Here is a 19,911-nt window from a genome sequence, read left to right as displayed (position 1 = left end):
ATACTGGCATTTATTTGCGAGACTGAAGGAGACGTTGAATGCTTCTTTTTTTTTTTTTACTTTGCTTGATGACGACACATTTTTATGGCTGACTAGACCTGATTCATAAAACCCCCTGAAATATTATAGCACAGGTTGTGTGCAGTTTCTATGATCTGAAGATGGTGACACACTTGCCAAAGATATATAAAATAAATTAATGTTTTATTTCAGTAGTAAAGTAGAAAAGAAGGGAATAAACATTTGGTTTTTGTACATTTTACACAGTAGGAAAAAAAATCCCCTCTTAAAACAAGGGCTACAAAATCACCAGTACCACGATTATTGGCACATTTAGCATTTTTTAAAAATTAATCCCAAGTTTCTAGAATCTTCCAAGTTGTAATTCTTTTTTTTTTTCTTTCTGCTTCCTTGAGGTATAAATATGATGTGACTGATTCTCTGAGCCAATTTTGAAAATGGGAAAGAAAAGAGAACCTCTCATTCAAAAAAGGCAGACACATATTTATCTTCATGAGTTGAGAATAATTACTCATCAAAACATATCCTAATATTAGGTTTTGAACTACTAAGAAGTTAACAAAAAAAGAATACAGTTTAAAAACTAAAACTACTTCTTGTAAAACCTGCTCTGTTGTTYTTCAGCAGAGAACAATATTATTTTTCTCATGTCTCTATTTCAAACATAAAGAATTATTCTGCTGTTACAAATGAATGAATGTTCAGAGGAAACACACATCTATAAATACTTATTGACACACTTTAAGCTGACGGTGTGATTACATGAAGTAATGCCAGGGTTGTGACCATAAGCACAAGCCATACTTCAGTTCATAACTCGATTCTGGATTCATGGTTCAGCATGGTTGAAGAAAAAAAAACAATATGCAAAAGAAACCTTGCATCTTTTACACTATTTTAAATATAGTCAAATAGCAAGTTAATTTAAAGCAACATGCAAAGTGTTTCTAATTTGCAATTTGTGCTTAAATTAATTCAAAATAAAAGCAATGCAGGAAAACATTCTACAGAGATCATGTTACTGTCTTTTTGTAGAAACCGTTCCCTGTTTTCTTTGGAAAGATTTACCTTTATACTCCACATTCTTTTAGTTTTTTCTCCAAGAATCTTAAAAGAGATCTATTTTTATTTAATTTAAATCTGATTACAAGGTAGAAAAGGGGTCAGGCCAGAGTTCAGGTCCCCCCTCAATTCTCATAAATAATGTCACTCGGATGCAAAGAAGCACACATACACACATTCACAGATGATGTAGCACTGCTGCACTTCTCCATGAGGAGTTAATTAGTGCCGTATTTCCCTTAAAGAGCATGCATGTGTCCACCAGTGATATGCACAGGCACAAAAAGCATAAATAAGAACAAAGAGCAAAGTGCATGCCTCTGTTCATGTTGCTGCTCCCTGCTGAGAAATGTGCTGATGTACATCAAAGTACAGATCGGGTTTTTAGAAAGCCACTCACACTCATTCTCACACACACACACGCACACGCACACACACACTTGAGCCAGAATAGAAGAAAACAGACATGTTTGTTTCTCAGGTTTTTATGATAGTATTGGTGGTTCCCCGGTGTGTTTGTGTTCAGTGTTTCTCGGCTGGCAAAGAAGCAGCCAGGCAGAACACTCTGATCACAGTAGGTTGTTAGTGAAACCATTGAATTCAACAGTGATGCTGGAACTGGGAGTAATGGCACCGAACTGGACAGCCACTCTTCTTTTCAAGAGAAATGCACAAAAAGAGCTTTTAGGTGGAGATCAGATTGGATTTGTCACTTTCTGATCCCGTTTCGTTTTATAAATCTTGGAACTGCGGACCGTCGACGCCATGAAACAATCGTCGATTAATGCAGTTTTAATAGGATCCGAATCACATTCTGGACTGTGCTGTTGCGGTGGTTGGACATTGTGTCCCCAGAACACAGTGGCAGTCCAGCGGTGGGAGCTGCTCAAAGTTAGGGGAGGTATTCTACGTAAGCAGCTCAATTTTTGGCCCCCTCAGTGGAAACGCACAAAATAAAACACAGCCTAGGTAGAAGAGATGGTTCCAGGAAATTATGTTCCATTGAAAAGACAGTCAGGAATTCATAGTTGACACATATTATATTGCAATATTTCTTTGGTACTATTGTGGTAACAACAAAAATGAGTAAAAAGCTATTTATCATTTCTTTTTCAGGGCTGTAGGTGCAGCATTCACAAAACCACAAACACAAATATTGTTTGTGATGAACAGTCCCACTTGAAATGAGCTCCTTCTGGATGACTTTTACTTTCAGAAGTGTGATTTGTATCACTAACCTGCACACAATGACTGCATTTAATCATATTTTTGAACTGACTGACATTTATTGTGGCTCTTTTGGAACAAAATAGTGGAGAAAATAACAAAAATAATATTTCTGAATTCTCAGTTATTTTTTTAAATTTAACATCAGTAATAAAATATATGAAGACAATATTAAATAATTTTCATGAGAAATGATACAATAAGTACCTATACCTAAGACATAACGTTATATCTGTTCTGCATTGGGGAGCTTAACTCTGATACTTAAATTGACCAATAAAGTGGCCAGAACTCAATCATTTGTACTTTAAGGAGTGGAGAAATGTTGTCTTTCCAACTTCTGCTTTGTAAACTCTTACTGCCAAAATGTGACTAACTTAAAGTCCAATTTGTATTAGTAAAAGTTTGTTCTCTCTTAAACAAAATCCATTAGTCGAGCTCCAGAAGGGTTTTTGGGAGACTCGCATGTTGGAACAAAAACATAACTATCTTGGGTTTTATCAGGAGGAACTCATCCAAGAAACCAATTTGTCTTTAATAGTGTTACAGCCCTGTGTAGACACAATTTACAAATCTGTCATGAAATCCGTCCACGCAACGTGCGAATGGATCAATTTGTGAGTTATACTCCACAAAGAAATCTGAAGTGTGGGCATTAACTTTTGTCTGCCAGAATGGCCTCTAAACTTTGGAGTGTTTTTCTGATGAAGTGGAAAGATGGTGGAAGCCCATCAGTGATGATCAGGGTGTTAAACAGTGGGAAGAAAGAGGACAGGGGGAATGTGTGATGTGGGTGTGTGTGCAGGGCATCATTCCTGTGAGCTCTTCTTAATGATGTGTGCTCTGAGGATAAAAGGCTGTAATTGGCCCTGTCCTTCCTCCACAGCTTGTGTTTGCTCAGACAACACACAGGACAAATGGGACGTTTTTTTTTTTTGTGTGTGTGCGCGTGTGCGCAAGAGGGTGTGTTGCACTCTGAGCTGCTGTGCCCAGGAATGTTAACGAGCACTCATCCCCCTGCACCTATAGATGTGCATGTGGGCTTGCGTGTGTGTTTGTGTGTGTGAGGGAGCTGGCTGGATGTGGGCCAGCCCCCTGTGGTGTGTGTCACGGATGGTGGCGCTATCCGGYCTGCACACCTGTTCAGCTGGAGGTGGAGGGACAGGAAGGACAGTCTGGTTGTCTCCGCAAGTCTGTGGGAGTGTTTATTAATTAATTTAGTTATTTTTGTGCATTGTCATGATCATACAGTAGCTCAGCCAGAGAGCAAATACGTCCAGCTGTGGTTTCACAAAACTGTCTCCTGCACAATAACCGGCTGACTGACGTAGATTTAGGGAAATGTTCATGACTTCTAAATGTTTTYCCTCAAATGTATACTTTTATGTCATTTATTTATTATTTTGTGAATGCACAATACCTGAMCAGTTCTTAGTATTTAATTCAGGATTAATSCATGCACATAGCATAAGCTTAAGATGTAACCTAAGGCTGTCGGTGTCTAAAACTTAACTATAAAAACCTAAAGGAACTATGGCAGAACAGAAGAATAACTCAYTCCTTAATTATTTCCCAGCTTTTCTTTTCTCCAACTCTCTAGAAGATAAGATCATCTTTTATAAAYGCACCCTAGTTTTTCACTGTAATATTTTAGAAAATCCATTCCAGCGCTGAGGAATGRTTAATTTTRTTGGTAAGGATGATCATCATCCTGTTTACACACTTATTGATGACATRTTTTCAGTTTTCTGGTGCAAGTCTCCAGATTGTAATTTACAATACTGCGMTATTACAAAAGGCTTGTTATGCGAAGCTGTTTATCAAGSWTCTTTGGGGTTTTGAATGAGTCACAGGCCCACAGCATCATGGATCTACCATCTCATGTAACGTCAGGTTCCGGTGGTTGATAAGGAACTACTCACGTTTTTGTTTGTGAAGTTCGGACAGAAAAAATTCCTAACATGACAGCTCTGACTCCCACTGGTCAGCTGGTGGACATCAAATGGTTCTGGAYATGTGGTCACCCAACATGCCTCGTTTACCACAGTTCCAATCCAAAACATGTTTTTATATATTGTCATTTTGAAGAGGGACTCGAGATTATTATGTCACATTTATACCATAGAGAAACATGTCATGGATTACCAAGTTTTGCAACACTCAAAAATGTAAATAAATTAAAAAATACTATTCACACGTTTGCCAGTAATGTGTGAAAACCTACTGCAGATGTCACTACTCTGCTTTTGTCACATTTTYGGTGCCATTTTTGCTTCTTCATTTCCYATTTTGTAAGTAAAATGAGGCTAAAACCAAGACATAATTTGTTATGATACATTGGGGAATACGAGCAGAGCAGCAGGCTGTGGATCTCTCTCCTATCAAAATTCCTTTTGATTAAGCTACTTCACATCAGAGGAAATTCATCTCAAAGCGAAATGAAATCCACAAATGAAAAATTCAACAAAAAYGAYTCCAGCCCTTTTCTACCATCTTTCTGTCCAGCTGGAGGCGACGCTGTGTTTCTGATGAGCTCTTGAAACAAAGTGCGACAGATTTTGTTGAGGCGTTTGAGGACAGGAATGTGCCTCATGTAGGTTAAAGGTGACATATCTGTGAAGACTTGCTGGAGCGTTTGATGCCCCTGTCCGCCTGCAGCTGCTCCTCCAGCTGTCCCGGAAAAGCAGGGTGTGAAGAGGATAAGGAAGAAGGTGACCGTGTCGAAACCAGGCGCCATCATTGATGYCGATGACTTGGGAGGAGCAAAGAGGGTGCAMATGTTGTCTCCRTTACGCTGCAATAAGACCAGAAAATACACACATTTTTATCAGAATCGCTTCAGGATCCAGGAGGCTGGGGGGCATTTTTAATTATAAAGACTGTAAAAAGTTTGAGACCTCAGAAGCAAAAGTAATTTGTATTAATTTGTAGCTAAATTACGTACATTCATCTGTATTGTTGGGTAAATAAGTTTGTACCTTGCAAAGCATGCCGACTGAAACAATGAAACTGTTGTTTTGCTGAGTTTACACTCGAGTACACGCAGTCACTYTGGTTCTTGTTGCTCATTATCATTCCAGTCTTCCTCCTACTTTGGCCATTTAGCAATTGACATTTATGTTGTGTCGTAAAACACTGTCATTAAACTAGCCGTGGTGTTTTGAAAAGCTAAGCACCAGCATGCCCGCCTCAATCACCGCAGCCGCTCTGTGAAGCAGAAATCACTTTTTCCATCCATTCAGCAATCCCATCCAACTGCTTTTTCAGCTACAGTTCTGCAGAAGGATTAGGATGGAGGAGAAAAAATTCRTTCAAACTGAACCAGCATGGCACAAGAGTCCTGAGTAGTTGACACGTTTTCTGGGATACCTCCCTCCTCTGGTCCGTGTCTCGCTCAGACATTTGTGTAATTAGAAAAAGTGACTGCAAGAATCTTCAATTTTGAATTTTTCAAGGGCTCTGAGACAAATATTGCAGCAGGCAAAAAGCGATTTTAAGATTTATTTAGCTGATTCCCAGACACTTTTATCAGAGTTAACTAAAACTAACTAAATAAAATGAAATTGAGAAAACTTTTTTTAATGTTAATTAATCTGAAATAACTGGAGCTATATGGAACTATATTGTGTGTTTTTAAACCTAAAACATACTGAAGTTATATAAATAAGTCCTTCGTTTTTGTGTTTACGCACTTACTGTAGTCTGCAAAATGACGACGGCAAAAGTTGGTAGAAAATACTAGTCAGTTAATTGTTCAACAATAATTTAATACATTTTCTGCTGAGATTCAACACTTTTGACCTTTTTGAATTCTGCACCTAAAAATTAACCAAAGTATGAAAAAACCAAAACCTAATAAAAGCAAAACTAAAACTAAATATATGACTAATATAAACTAGCAAACACATTCTAAGAACTAATTAAAAATAACCGAATTAGACAAACAAAAAGTCACAACGAAATAAAACTAAACCATGATCAAAAACCTAAAACAATTATAACCGTGTTCCAAACCTAAGGACTTTGACTAAGCCATTTTTGTGTCTCTGGCTGTGCATCTAGAGTTACTTACGTGTAGAAWGGAAGCCACTGCTTTAATCTGAATAAATTGCAGCTAAATAGAGGATTCCCATGTTTAACTCCATTTACCTTTCCTTCAACTCTGACCATCTTTCCTCCCCTTGCTGAGGAAAAAAAAAGCATCTCACAGCATGACTCTTGTATCACTTTTTCACAGTGAGGATTGTGTTTCCAGGGTGACGGGGAGTGTTACTTTTCCTCCACATATACTATGTTGTGTGTTTACCAAAATGTTACATTTTGCCTTATCTGGCTGGAGCATCCTTTTCCTCATTTCTAGGATTTCTTTCAGCAATAACTAGCTTCCAAGCAGCTGTATGTTAAACCAAAATGGAGTTGAAAAACTGGTGGCTTACATGCCTTAACCAGCACATAGACCATCATCTAACCTAAATAACATGGGTAACTGTTCATGATCGAAACCCAAATAAAATATATGCATGTCTTGAAGACTGTGGTGAAAATCTGGAATTTATTACTGTTGAGATTAAGATCTTCCATCAAAATTTGCACTGGCAGACTTAGAAATGAACTGGCCATTATTTGTCTTATTGTCTTCAGTTTAAGCGTTGCCTTTGATCTTACAGTCAGATTTTGGACAGAGAAGTCAGATTATGCAATGCCCTTGGTTTTTGGATTGATTGGCCACAACAAAACCAGCTATTGGCCAGATGAGAGGCTAAGTAATTGAAAGCAGTTTTATATACAGACAGCATGACATCAGTCAAAACCACGGCACTGARTAGGGGAGTATTTTTATAGATGGAACCAATTGTAGCATCGTTCAGTTTGTTTGTTGTGTACTAAGCCAACACAAGTCATTATTTTTGCTCATTAAGAAGGTGCGAAATTTGACGTCGATCTTTTTGCACATTWATGTGCAACTTTTCACAAAAAATGTACTTTTTATTAGAAAAATGAGCTTTGATTGTTGTTGCTTTGTTTACTAGCATTTTTTCACCTAATCTTTCTCTGTTTAGGCCTTCCGCATCCATTTGCCATCACAGTTTTTGAGGACAGTTTGTACTGGACTGACTGGCACACCAAGAGCATCAACAGTGCCAACAAATTCACAGGCAAAAACCAGGAGGTTATCCGCAATAAACTCCACTTTCCCATGGACATCCACACCCTTCACCCGCAAAGGCAGCCTGCAGGTCAGTACACAACTTGAGCAGAAGAATATTTGCATGACTTCCTTCTAACAGGTGGCATAGTGAAATACATGGAGGTGAAATCAGTTAATGAAGGTGGTGTTAGCATYGATAAAACCTGTTCAACTTAAAGATGATGGACAGTTTGTGATTTGCACTAGTTGCAATCTGAAATGGCAGTTCTGAAATGGTAAACAATAAGAAATTGCAAAACACATCCAATTAAATTTTATGTTAGGCCGTCTGTCATGTTCTACAATCYATTGAGGTCAAGTTTTATATATTTGTTAGTTTACACATTCGCAATATGAACAATCTGTATCTTTGTAACAACCTACAGCTTGAAGAGATGTYRGATTTATTAATGAGACTCAAAACTAGGACACCCCCCTCTGCTGGTTTTAAGGTACAGATTGCCAGTGGCAACCTGCCAATGGCWAGTTAAATTAGCTTCCATATTAACAATTGAGAAATATATCAAACAGCTTAGAAATRCAATGAAGGGCACAAAGAAGCCAAGAGCATAAGTAGAAGGAAACTCTAAGCTGAATTTGAATTCYTGAAGATGTATGATTGTTTATCTGCTGAAAAGCAACAACTCAACAATGGCGTCATGTGAGAGCACTAGGTTAGAGACCTAACAAATGAACACCCCACACCCACAGATTTAAAATCTCTGTGGCTTTTTTCCACAAGCATTACRATCAACCTTTGCAGAATTTGCTCCAATTCTGACCAGCATTGTTACTCTATTCGATTTCTCCATGCAGTGAATGTCTGACTTTCCTGCACATATCTGTGTTTTAATAGTAAAGGTTACTACAATATAATAAGCATACAACAATATGCTTAAGATACCATCAAGTCTGTTTAGTTTCCCTTGGCAACATGGCCCAAAAAGACACTTAAAGGTTAAKATACGATTTACCCAGATTAAAGTTTATTCCATTCAAACGGAGTTGAATTTACAGGCTCGTGTGAAACGTTCATTTTTTGCAAAAGCAGTTTAGCGCTCCTTATGTGGAATCCTTTAAGATCAGACCTTTGGGCTTTGACATCAATTTCTTTGTGGTTTCCCATAAATAACTTTACGAACAAGACGTATGACTTTTTTTTTTTTTTTTTTTTGCTTGTCTTCTTTTCCTCAATGTTGTCTGGTGAAAAAAAAGTCTTGCCAAAAAATGTCTGACCGAATGCCTCAGGTAACATTTCAGTGATCTTTACTACCTTTGCCTTTTAACCGTTTCTGTCAGACTCTACCTGCATTACACTTCTGCGTGGGCGGAGCAATCTTGCCTTGGCGTCATGTTATCAAAGCTAAATGTTCAGGAATAACATTTGGAGAAAGCAGTTGGTAATTTATTCAATAAATAAATCTGCTTATGCGGACAAAGGAAACATAAAAAGTAAACATCCCTGTAAAAKAAAACATTTTATTACGGGACATTCATATGCTTGCAAACCACACCCGCAATTGTGTCAGTGATCTGATTGTTGACTCGGTCACAAAACTTTCTGTCACAGCCATTGCATAAAGTGTTTTGTCCTTCCATCAAATCCAACATTCTAGTTGTTGAATAATCCCAGGTAAAATGTGTTTCGAASAGAGAGATTGGGAKGAATCTGTTCTCTCTCCTTGTTCCATGGATCTTTCTTTCATAGATGATCTTTGTTGCAGACGTAGCCTTTTTCTGTGTTGGCAACAAATGGGCAAACATCCTTTTGATATATTCTCACTAAGAAGTTATTTGGTTAAGAAAAYKGTGCTTTCTGTTTGCAGTCAGGGAGTGTTAGCCTCCCAGATGGTGCGGAGACATTACATCGTCATCGGCATATGGTTGTGCCTTTTTATTTTAGACAACGTGACTAAGTTAGAAAAGTGGTTTATTTTCCCCCATTACTTTTTCTCTCCAAAGAGCCATGGAAAGACTGACTGTGATTTATGCATCTTTCAAGATTTTAAAGTTTTAATAAAAGTTATAATCKGTCTTTTATATCCCATGACAGTATTTTTTTCCTTTATTTAAAAGCATGATAAGTTATGATGGAAAAGATTTTTTCGACATCAATATTGGTAAGTCACTTGTGGCTTTCAGAAAATGACAATATTRAAATAATATAAGCATCAGCAGTACACGGGTACAATTCTTGAGGTATTACCGTGCGGATGAGAAAGCTTTCCTTACACAGACAACAGAATAATCTGCTGCAGTAGTATTAGATTATGTTGTGAGCTGCGAAGGTTTTATTAAAATGACAGTAAAAGCTTGTATTCTTTGACAGCAAACCATGTTGCACTTGACATGCAGCCAAGAGAAAGTTTTTGTGTTTGTACTGTTAACAGCACTGTTACCGTCTGACTCTAAAATGAACTGTGAGCTGCCTCTRCAGTGCCAGAGGGAGGTCAGGCACTGGTGTTTTTGTTTTAGATGATGTTCTGTCAGTCATCTGAGCTCATGTTGCTGTGGAGCTTAAAGACCAAGTAAAGGGCAGACAGTGTGGCGTTCCAGTAAAATCCAAACACTCACCTTCATTCTAAAAGGACCTGACATTCTAAGTTCTTTGRTTATGGTACTTTGGGTGMAACACAAAGGAAGTTTTCCAAAGTATGCCGTTTGATTTTTGACTACAAGTTTATTTGTATCAATTAGAATACTATGGAAAACTGTGAGGACAGAGTCAAAGGTTTGCAAATATGGCCTCTGTCAAATTTCACAAACCAACTATAACATGAGCTCTGTGTGACTTCTTGTCCTGAAGGTGGCAGAAACCGCTGTGGATCCAACAATGGAGGCTGCAGCCACCTGTGTCTCCCCAGCAACAAGACCTACACGTGCGCCTGTCCCACCGGCTTCAAAAAAGTGGACAGCAACAACTGTGCTGACAGTGAGTCAATTTCCAACTGCAGAGCTTCSTATTCTTTGTTACAGCAGCATAATCTTWCACTAGAAATGCTGAGAAAGCTAGACTTTAATTTAAGGACAGTTAAATATTAGGAAAACCTGGCCCATATTAAAAAATAAGTTATATGTACAAAAACAAATCACCACGATTACTTGGATCCTGATCGCATCAATAAATACCAGTGACATTGAAAATGCAGTTACTGTGAGCAGCTTAGTGATTTAAGTCACACTTCTTTATGTGAAGAAGTGTGACTTAATGTGCTAAAGAAGAAAATGCTCATTTCTTCTTGGTATTTGTATTTATAGGCTATAATTGCTGTGACTCACAGTCACACAGTTGCCTAAAAAAGATGTAATAAATGGTTATTGTCAGTTTAATAGTCATCACAACTGTWCCACAAAATATTATGATAATTTCAAGACATATCGCCCACCTSTAGATAAWACCATCAGAAATGTATATGACATAATTCAACCAATAATTATAGAATGTACTTCACATGAACWGATATTTTATCAGTAGCTATTTTTGTCACCAAAACCTACATTTATCAAACATAAAACTGATTTGTGTTGTTGACAGATTTATTACCCAGAAAAAATATAATCCTAAAGAAGGTGACAAACKATGTAAAATATTTGATTTGGTCTTTTGCAGCCTCTGCTCCCTGACAGTTTTATAATAAAACAGTCCATGCTGGGCAGCTAAATTAGAAGAGGTAATAATGTAACAGTCACATAATTGGATCAACCCGAGAGCTGAGGTGTGTGCTGCTTCGAGAAATGAAATTTTAGAGGACAAATGAGCATCCAGATAATAAGATATCTACCTTATTCAATATGTAATAAGCATTTTACATTTCAATGTAGTCTCATAACTGCTGACCGAAAATAAATCTTACTTTTATAAGCTTATAATTCATCTTTTTTTTTTCTATTAGCTAATTTCACAAGTTGAATGAGAAACATCTCATGTCATATTCTTACACAACCCCTAGCTTTTAATGTAGGTCATTCCTCTGTAATTATGTTGTGATGCTAATMAGTTTGTTTAATTAAATGTTCCTTTTAAGAGCTGCTTGATGTCTGTGGTAATGCTGTTGTTGTTGTTTTATTGTTGACCTCATTGTTAAACCTAGAGGACTGACAGAAGACCTTTGGTCTTTAATCAGGTCTTGACAAGTTCCTGCTTTTTGCCCGAAGGACGGACATCCGACGAATCAGCTTCGATACCGAGGACATGTCCGATGATGTCATCCCCCTGGCCGACGTGCGCAACGCCGTGGCGGTGGACTGGGACGACAAAGATGGCTACATTTACTGGACGGACGTCACCACAGACTCCATTAACAGAGCGCTGTGGAATGGTACCAACCAGGAGGTCAGTGACATTTCCAGTCTGACTGAACTCTAAATGTGACTCTTCCTTTCAACAATGCAGTCGGTGAGAGCAGCTGCAGAAGATGATTCTATTAAATTTATGCAATACTTCCATCTGCTGGAGGTGTCATGAAATTACATCAAGTGGTTTTGTTCCTTAGAAGATAAGCCCAATATATTCACAAGATTTTATTTTACCTGAAGGATAACATATATATTTAATGCTGTTGGATTTTAAATCTGTCGGACAAGAAGAGGGTTACAGGCATCCATCTGTGGATCTCTTTGGTCAGCCGTCTTTTTATTTAATTTGTTCATACAACCTCCCACCCATCTATTTGGACATCTGCCACTAGAATATACATGATTTTATGTTCATCATCTAGTTATATGTCAGTCCATATGTGCTGATATTTTGACCACCGTCAAAATATCAGCAAAAGTTATTAGTGGGCACTTCAAAAATTGGCTATAAAACTGAATGTGAATTCGGAAAGACTATAGTTTTGATATAAAAATGTGTAGCAAGAAGAAAAAAAATCAAACTAGTTTTCCCTTTTTGCAGGTGGTGGTGGATACAAGCCTGGAAAGCCCTGCAGGCTTGGCAATTGACTGGGTGACCAACAAACTTTATTGGACTGATGCTGGTAAAATGCCTCAAGTAGCAGAATATTTCTCACGTAATAATGTAGAATAAGTAGTATTATGGTGCATTGCAAGAGAACATAACTGTTTTACTTTTGATGCCAGGTACGGATCGTATCGAAGTTTCCAATGCCGACGGCAGCATGCGGACTGTGTTGATCTGGGAGAACTTGGACCGACCCAGAGACATAGTGGTCGACCCAACGGGAGGGTAAGAACATTAATCATGTTATGAAATGTTTTATTTTAGCTCAGATATTACGTGCGCATACTGAATATTTTGTTGTCTGGTTAGCTTCATGTACTGGACCGACTGGGGAGCCAACCCAAAGATTGAGCGTGCAGGAATGGACGCCTCCAATCGGATTGTCATAATCTCGTCCAATCTGACGTGGCCCAATGGACTCGCCATCGACTACGAGACCAAACGCTTGTACTGGGCCGATGCAGGCATGAAAACTATTGAATATGGCAACTTTGATGGTTCTGACAGACAGGTAACATATGCTTACTTTTCTAGAAAATAGCATTATTGAAAACTTATTTAGCCTGTTAAATCTCAATAACTTCAATATTATGTTTTTAGGTTTTGATAGGCAGTCAGCTGCCTCACCCTTTCGGGCTCACTGTGCACAAAGACAAGCTGTACTGGACTGACTGGCTGTCCAAGAGCATCCAGAGTGCTGATAAACTCACTGGCTTGGAGCGCCACACGCTGGCTGAAAATCTGGAAAATCTTATGGATATTCACATGTTCCATCGGCACCGGGAAACCGGTCAGTCTGTGAAACCTGGACATGTAGACAAGTCTTTATACGATGCCATTGAGTGATTTTATTATTTTACCTCAGTAATAACTACTGCTGGAAAAGTGTCTAAATTGAAACTGTGTTACAGGGTTTGTTAGGCATTGGAGCTACAGCTTATGATTAATATTTGTTTATCTGTTAGAATTAGATTTGGAGAGCATATGTGAGATATTTTTAAAAATGTTCCAAGTTTCAATCCTGGTGCAAAATTTTCCATGTGAGTTCTTAAATTAATTTAAATTGCTTGACTTCCCCACTAAATGAAGGATTTTTATTTTATTTTTTATTTTTTTTGCATATTGGCACTTCGTTTGTTTGTTTCCTGGGGCAAAAACAAATAAAAAAAAGTATATATATATAATATTTTTTTTTTTTTTTTTWATGTTTTGTGGCAAATTATTTTTAGGTTCTCAATTCTTTTATTTTAGTGTTCCCTCTTGACATTGTAACAGATTTTATTCTGTTTTCTCGCCTCACTTTGTTTTGATTAAAATTGCCACTGAATTCTTTCTCTGTTGAGCATACATTAGCAGTAGGTCTTTGGGTGCTCAGAGCCTGTCTGTGTGTCTTTGTGTAGTGAATAATCCGTGTGCAGTGAATAACGGAGGATGCAGCCACCTCTGTCTCCTGGCGCCTGCTCCCAAAGCCTCCAGCTGCTCCTGTCCCACAGGGATCAATCTACAGAGCGACGGGAAGACCTGCACACCTGGTACGGAAAACCTTCTGGTTACATTCTAAAAATATTTAAACAGGTGATATAGCAAGAGGAGCTCCAGTTGGCATATTCACTGAGAAATAATAAGTATTCAAAAATAGGTTCAGGTTCAGGACTTTTGTCTCTCAGTCTTTGTTTTTCTAGGGCTTCCCTCTTCCTACCAATGATGCAAATGGAAACTATCAAGATCCTTTTAATTTATCATGTGATTAATTGATTGATTGCAACAGGCTGATACTGTTTCATAAATTCATAAGCTATTGTATGCAAAGTATATTTGTAAAAAGAAAGCAAATAAAAACAACAAAATGTCTCATAAATGTATATTTTTTTCAGCATGTGTGACTTTAAAAAACTGTGTCGCCTGTTTTTATAACAAAACTGTTGATGCATGTGTGTACAGGCATGAGTAGCTTCCTTATCTTTGCTCGGCGGACGGACATCAGGATGGTTTCTCTTGACATTCCATATTTTGCTGATGTGGTTCTGGCTGTCAATAGCTCAATGAAAAACACTATTGCTATTGGTGTTGACCCCAAAGAAGGTTTGTGAGCCCTCCGATGTTTTCTAAATACCTAATTATCAGACTGAGTGGTGCAGAAATGTGAGTATTTTCATGTGTTGTCTGTTGTAGGTAAAGTCTACTGGTCTGACAGCACACTAAAGAAAATCAGCAGAGCCAACATTAATGGATCAGCCCATGAAGACATCATATCTACAGGTATGCAGACAGCACACATTACAGTGCATCTCCACTCCGTCATGTGGTTACGGCACCTTCGTCTCTCCGCAGGCTTGATGACGACGGATGGACTGGCGTTGGACGCTGTTGGCAGGAAGATTTACTGGACCGACACTGGAATCAACCGTATTGAAGTGGCCAACCTGGACGGGTCAATGAGAAAAGTTCTTGTGTGGCAGAACCTCGACAGTCCCAGAGCCATAGCCCTTTATCACGAGATGGGGTGAGACAGCTACACTGTTCTGCACTTGCTGTTGGAATCTGATTGTGATTTCAATGTTCACTTTTAATGTTTTCTTACCTACCTACTTTCTGTTTTTTCTTTGCTGCTTGCTTTCCAGTTACATGTACTGGACGGACTGGGGAGAGCATGCCAAGCTGGAGCGCTCAGCTATGGACGGGTCGGACCGTGTGGTCCTCATAAGTAACAACCTGGGTTGGCCCAACGGTCTGGCTGTGGACACGGCCGGGTCCCAGTTACTGTGGGCCGACGCTCACACTGAGGTCAGTGCTAATGGCATTGATCTTTTCTGTACAAATCATATAATGTAATGGTTTTGCCACACAGGTCACATTTCTGATGTCTTAAAATGAAAATAACGATATCATAATGATGATCCGTCATCTCACTGCAGCGCATTGAGGCAGCTGACCTGAATGGGCAAAATCGACGCACCCTTGTGACTCCCGTCCAACACCCCTATGGTTTGACCCTTCTGGGCTCTCATATATACTGGACGGACTGGCAGAGCCGCAGCATCCAGCGAGCCGATAAGAACACCGGCGGCAACACCATTACTGTGAGAGCAAATCTGCCTGGCCTGATGGACATCCAGGCTGTGGACAGAGACAGACCACTAGGTGAGACTGAGGATGAGATGTGRAATCATTTCCTATTTTTGGAAGAGTTTGTGTATTTTAGCTCACAGGAAGAATTTCCATCTCCATCGGTTTTACCAATCAATCTGACCAACATTTACTCATCCATCTATTTATCGATCATCCAACTAAAGCTGCAACTAACTATTATTTAAGTAATTAACTGTTCTGACAAGTAATTGGATACAAATTCTGCAGATTTTTATTTAATAATTTAAAACTTTTTATACAATATTAGAAATACATTAAAATATGCAAATAAATATATATATTTTTAGATGATATAATATACACTTTATTGACTAAACTGCAACAATATAGATTTTCTTAATTTTTTTTATTATCATAAATGCAAAATCTTTCAGCAAATAACCTTTTTTGAGTCTGTATACTCAACAAATTATCAATTACTAAATTAGTTAACAATTATTTCAATAATCGATTCATCACGACCAATACTATAAATCATTTCAGCTACATCCATCCTTCATTTTGTTATAGCCTACAGTTTTTGACTCAGGTTGTTTAAAACATCTTAAAGAAAAACTCTGCAGCAAATTCATAGTGAATTTTGTACCTAAACTTTCAAAATGGTCTAAAAATGTACTTTTTTCTGTCTGGAAAAGTTTGGAATTTGCATAAGTAAATTAGTAGGAAAGATGGAAGCATGCATGTTATGTTGTACATCTGAGTCATTATACCTTTGTTCTCAACCTTCTGTCTTTTTTTTTTTTTAGGTTTTAATAAATGTGCACGAAGGAATGGAGGCTGCACACACCTCTGCCTGCCTCGTCCTAACGGCACTTCCTGTGCGTGCCCTACGGGCATTCAGCTCAAAGGAGACGGCAGGTCTTGTGACGACTCCCCGGAGACGTACCTGCTCTTCTCCAACCGCATCAGCGTGCGCAGAATCTCCCTGGACACCAGCGACCACACCGACGTGCACGTGGCAGTTCCTGAGCTGCACAATGTCATCTCACTGGACTATGACAGCGTTGATGGAAAGCTTTACTACACAGATGTTACTCTGGATGTTATCAGGTGAAAAATGCACTTAGGTCTGTTTAAAAAAAACATTATATCTCACTTTAAATTAAAATTTCTATGACTTTTTTGCTCATTTAACAACAAACTGGTAACTAAATGGAGAAGTGAGCCGTGTTACTATAACTTTACTCATTATCGTTCTCTGAAAATAACTTTTTTATTGTCTTTAGGAGGGCTAATCTGGATGGCAGTGGCATGGAAACAGTCATCAGTCAGGGCCTGAAAACCACAGATGGACTGGCTGTGGACTGGGTGGCCAGAAACATGTACTGGACTGATACCGGGCGGAACACCATTGAGGTGGCCCGCCTGGACGGGACATGCCGCAAAGTCCTGGTCAACAACAGTTTGGACGAACCACGAGCCATTGCCGTGTTCCCAAGCAAAGGGTGAGAGTGGAGACTTGCCTAGGCTTCGTTTTCAAATGAAAATCTTAGGTTTCACCTGTTAGCCATGACTATGCTTTTGATATTGACGTTGCTACTTTTTCATGTGATCCCATCACGTGTTTTGATGCCATAAGATGTTACAAATTGTTAGAAAAATTATGCGTAAGCATTTATTTTTACAGTTTAGATATACTGCCATATATGTAAACTAAGAGTTTTATTTGGAAATGTATAGTAGTATGAATGTCACAACTTGGAGACATATTTAGTCAAACAAAATGCTATAAAAATCTCACAACAATGATGTAATAATAACTTATAACTATACTATCCTGACATACTTTTTTGTCTGAAGGTTCGCTCACCTCATTGGGCCAAATGTCTGACATGGCAGCCGAGTTGGACTAGTTTTTAGATTCATTTTTTAGCATATATAATTTGGCCAGAAGGGGGCAGTCACTGACTGTTTAAGAGCATTGATTATGCGTTCCAAGATGGTCAGGAAGTGATTGTGAGTAAGCAAACAAAATGGTCATACCACAGCAAAAAATAACTAACTTTGACCTCGTGCTGTAGCACACTGTAAAATGTTCTGTCCGTGGAAAAAGTGGAAGTGAACAGCTGCCTTATTAATACAAAGAAATGACAAGAATAACAGTTTACTGCATTATATTTTTACAGCTTTTTTTAATGTAACTTTATGACAATATGAAGTTTCTACCTTGTGCCTGCAGGTTTCTCTTCTGGACGGATTGGGGGCACATTGCGAAGATTGAGCGATCCCATCTCGATGGCTCTGACCGAAAAGTTCTAATCAACACGGACCTGGGATGGCCCAACGGTCTTACTCTGGACTACGACACTAGAAGGTTTGAAGCCAACAGCTGAAATACTTTCATTTCATTGATGTCGTGATACGATAAAGTTTTAGTTTATTTGATTTACAGCTTGGAGACTAAATCTCACCCAGCTGGAAAGGACGTTTATTAGTGTGCAAATGAAACTGAAGACAGAAGCATTAATGATTCACCTATTAACTTATTGTGCTGCTGCAAATAGTTTTGTCAGTTGCATTGAGCAGCATATAATTTGACCACTGACAGGCTAGTTAAATAATACTAATTACCGCTTCATCATTGCTCCTGTTAGACAGAGGGATATGATAGGGAGAAAGTGAACGTTGTGCATTGATCTGGTTTTTGAGCTTTGTGTGTAGCCTATTTTATAAATCTGTAAAAAGATGATGCTGAAGCCTGCTAATGATGTCAGATTAATGATTAGACCTAATAAATCAAGTCAGGAAAAAAAAAACTTTTGGTTTAGAAAGTGTTCATAACATTTATAGTGTGAATACGTTTGGTGATGCAGTGTAGCTGTGTTGTAGTTTGTTTTTGTAGCAGGAGTGAACCATGTTGTTCCTAATGGCTCTTTGACTTCCTTCCCAGGATCTACTGGGTGGACGCCCACTTGGACAGGATCGAGAGTTCGGACCTGAACGGAAAGCTGCGTCAGGTCCTCGTTAGTCCCGTGTCGCATCCTTTCGCCCTTACACAGGTAGACGCCTTAACCCTCGCGCCCCCTCAGCTCGGCTGTGAATCACAGGGCTGACCCTCCCTCATGGCTGCCTCCTCCACTCACCTGCTCTCTTTGACTCATCGGCTCACCGTGTGATTCTCATTGTTGCCTCTCCGTCCTCATAGCGAACTCATTCAACTTAACCATTTCGTCTACTTTCCTTCCACTCATTTTTCTTCCTCCTCTCTCTCTCTCCCTCCCTCTCTCCCCCCCTTTACCTTCCCTTTCTTCCTCTCACCCCCCTTGCTCCTTGTCTGTGTTTTTCCTCCTCTCTTCTTCTCCCCCGTTTCCCCAGTCGAAGCCGGTGTCCTCCCCTCTAACTCCTTTCTCCCGACTCTCGCAGCAAGACCGCTGGATCTACTGGACGGACTGGCAGACTAAGTCCATCCAGCGAGTGGATAAACACACTGGCCGCAATAAGGAGACTGTGCTGGCCAATGTGGAGGGCCTGATGGACATTATAGTGGTATCTCCACACAGGCAGACAGGTAAGGAATTTCTCCTGATTCAGAGGAAGACACCAAAACCCGCTTTCTACTCAGTTGGTTTGTTTAAAGTGGTGAAGCAGCAGAAACTATAACAGTAATGGAGTGCCATCTACTGGTCAAAAAGAATACTTTTTTTTTTTTTCATAATAAAGTCCAATTCTTTCATGCCTCTTGTTCTCCTTCCTGACCGTTAGGTACTAACCTGTGTGGAGCAAATAACGGAGGCTGCTCTCACCTCTGCTTCGCTAAGACCAACAGTTTTGTTTGTGCCTGCCCAGACGAACCAGATGGGCGACCCTGCTCTACGGGTTAGTGTCCACTGTTTCCATTTCATAGAGACCTCAGCTAAACTACAGTCACCAAGGCATAATACTGTTTGTTAGGATTTCCTTATTCACAATTTTGGTCAACAAAAACACGAGACAGCTATTAATTATTAATTACAGCCGTTTTCTGTGCTGCTTTAAAACTTCAGCACTGATTTTAATTATTCCTCATTCTTTTTTTCAATAAAAAAAAAAAAAGTTTTTTCCAAAACTGCAAAGCAACCAGATCCAGCTGTAGGGATGGAGCAACAAGACAAAGTCCGAGACTGATCAATTTAGCCATCATCATAGCAATATGAAAAGTATGTATTGACAAAGAAGAATGAAGAGAATAGACTGTCAGCCTTTATTTTGTGTCTCACTATTTAAAAGTCTCCATCCATCTTATAGTCTTGATTCCTAATGATTTTTTTGCATTATTACTAGAGGTGTGTTGATCGATTGGCCACCGATCATAATCGGCCGA

The 19,911-nt window shown here is 38.9% G+C and overlaps 1 protein-coding gene across 3 annotated transcripts in view; it reads left to right on the top strand.

Moving 5' to 3' along the window:
- Nucleotides 1–19,911, top strand: part of lrp4 (low density lipoprotein receptor-related protein 4) — a 111,898-nt gene that overhangs the window by 85,171 nt on the left and 6,816 nt on the right. For 2 of the 3 annotated variants that reach the window (XM_017304054.1, XM_017304055.1), the window contains exons 15-33: nt 7,371–7,547; nt 10,305–10,430; nt 11,623–11,831; nt 12,396–12,477; nt 12,581–12,686; nt 12,771–12,972; nt 13,062–13,251; nt 13,862–13,993; nt 14,403–14,543; nt 14,634–14,720; nt 14,793–14,964; nt 15,083–15,245; nt 15,377–15,602; nt 16,358–16,661; nt 16,838–17,056; nt 17,791–17,925; nt 18,502–18,610; nt 18,927–19,119; nt 19,314–19,427. In XM_017304054.1, coding sequence (XP_017159543.1) covers nt 7,371–7,547; nt 10,305–10,430; nt 11,623–11,831; nt 12,396–12,477; nt 12,581–12,686; nt 12,771–12,972; nt 13,062–13,251; nt 13,862–13,993; nt 14,403–14,543; nt 14,634–14,720; nt 14,793–14,964; nt 15,083–15,245; nt 15,377–15,602; nt 16,358–16,661; nt 16,838–17,056; nt 17,791–17,925; nt 18,502–18,610; nt 18,927–19,119; nt 19,314–19,427 — 3,087 coding nt within the window. The remainder of the gene's footprint in view (nt 1–7,370; nt 7,548–10,304; nt 10,431–11,622; nt 11,832–12,395; nt 12,478–12,580; nt 12,687–12,770; nt 12,973–13,061; nt 13,252–13,861; nt 13,994–14,402; nt 14,544–14,633; nt 14,721–14,792; nt 14,965–15,082; nt 15,246–15,376; nt 15,603–16,357; nt 16,662–16,837; nt 17,057–17,790; nt 17,926–18,501; nt 18,611–18,926; nt 19,120–19,313; nt 19,428–19,911) is intronic. The other variant, XM_008405945.2, reaches the window with a different exon arrangement.

Source organism: Poecilia reticulata, linkage group LG3 (assembly GCF_000633615.1).
Source record: "Poecilia reticulata strain Guanapo linkage group LG3, Guppy_female_1.0+MT, whole genome shotgun sequence".
NCBI classification, from domain to species: Eukaryota; Metazoa; Chordata; class Actinopteri; order Cyprinodontiformes; family Poeciliidae; genus Poecilia; species Poecilia reticulata.
This window is presented reverse-complemented; position numbering and strand designations above follow the sequence as displayed.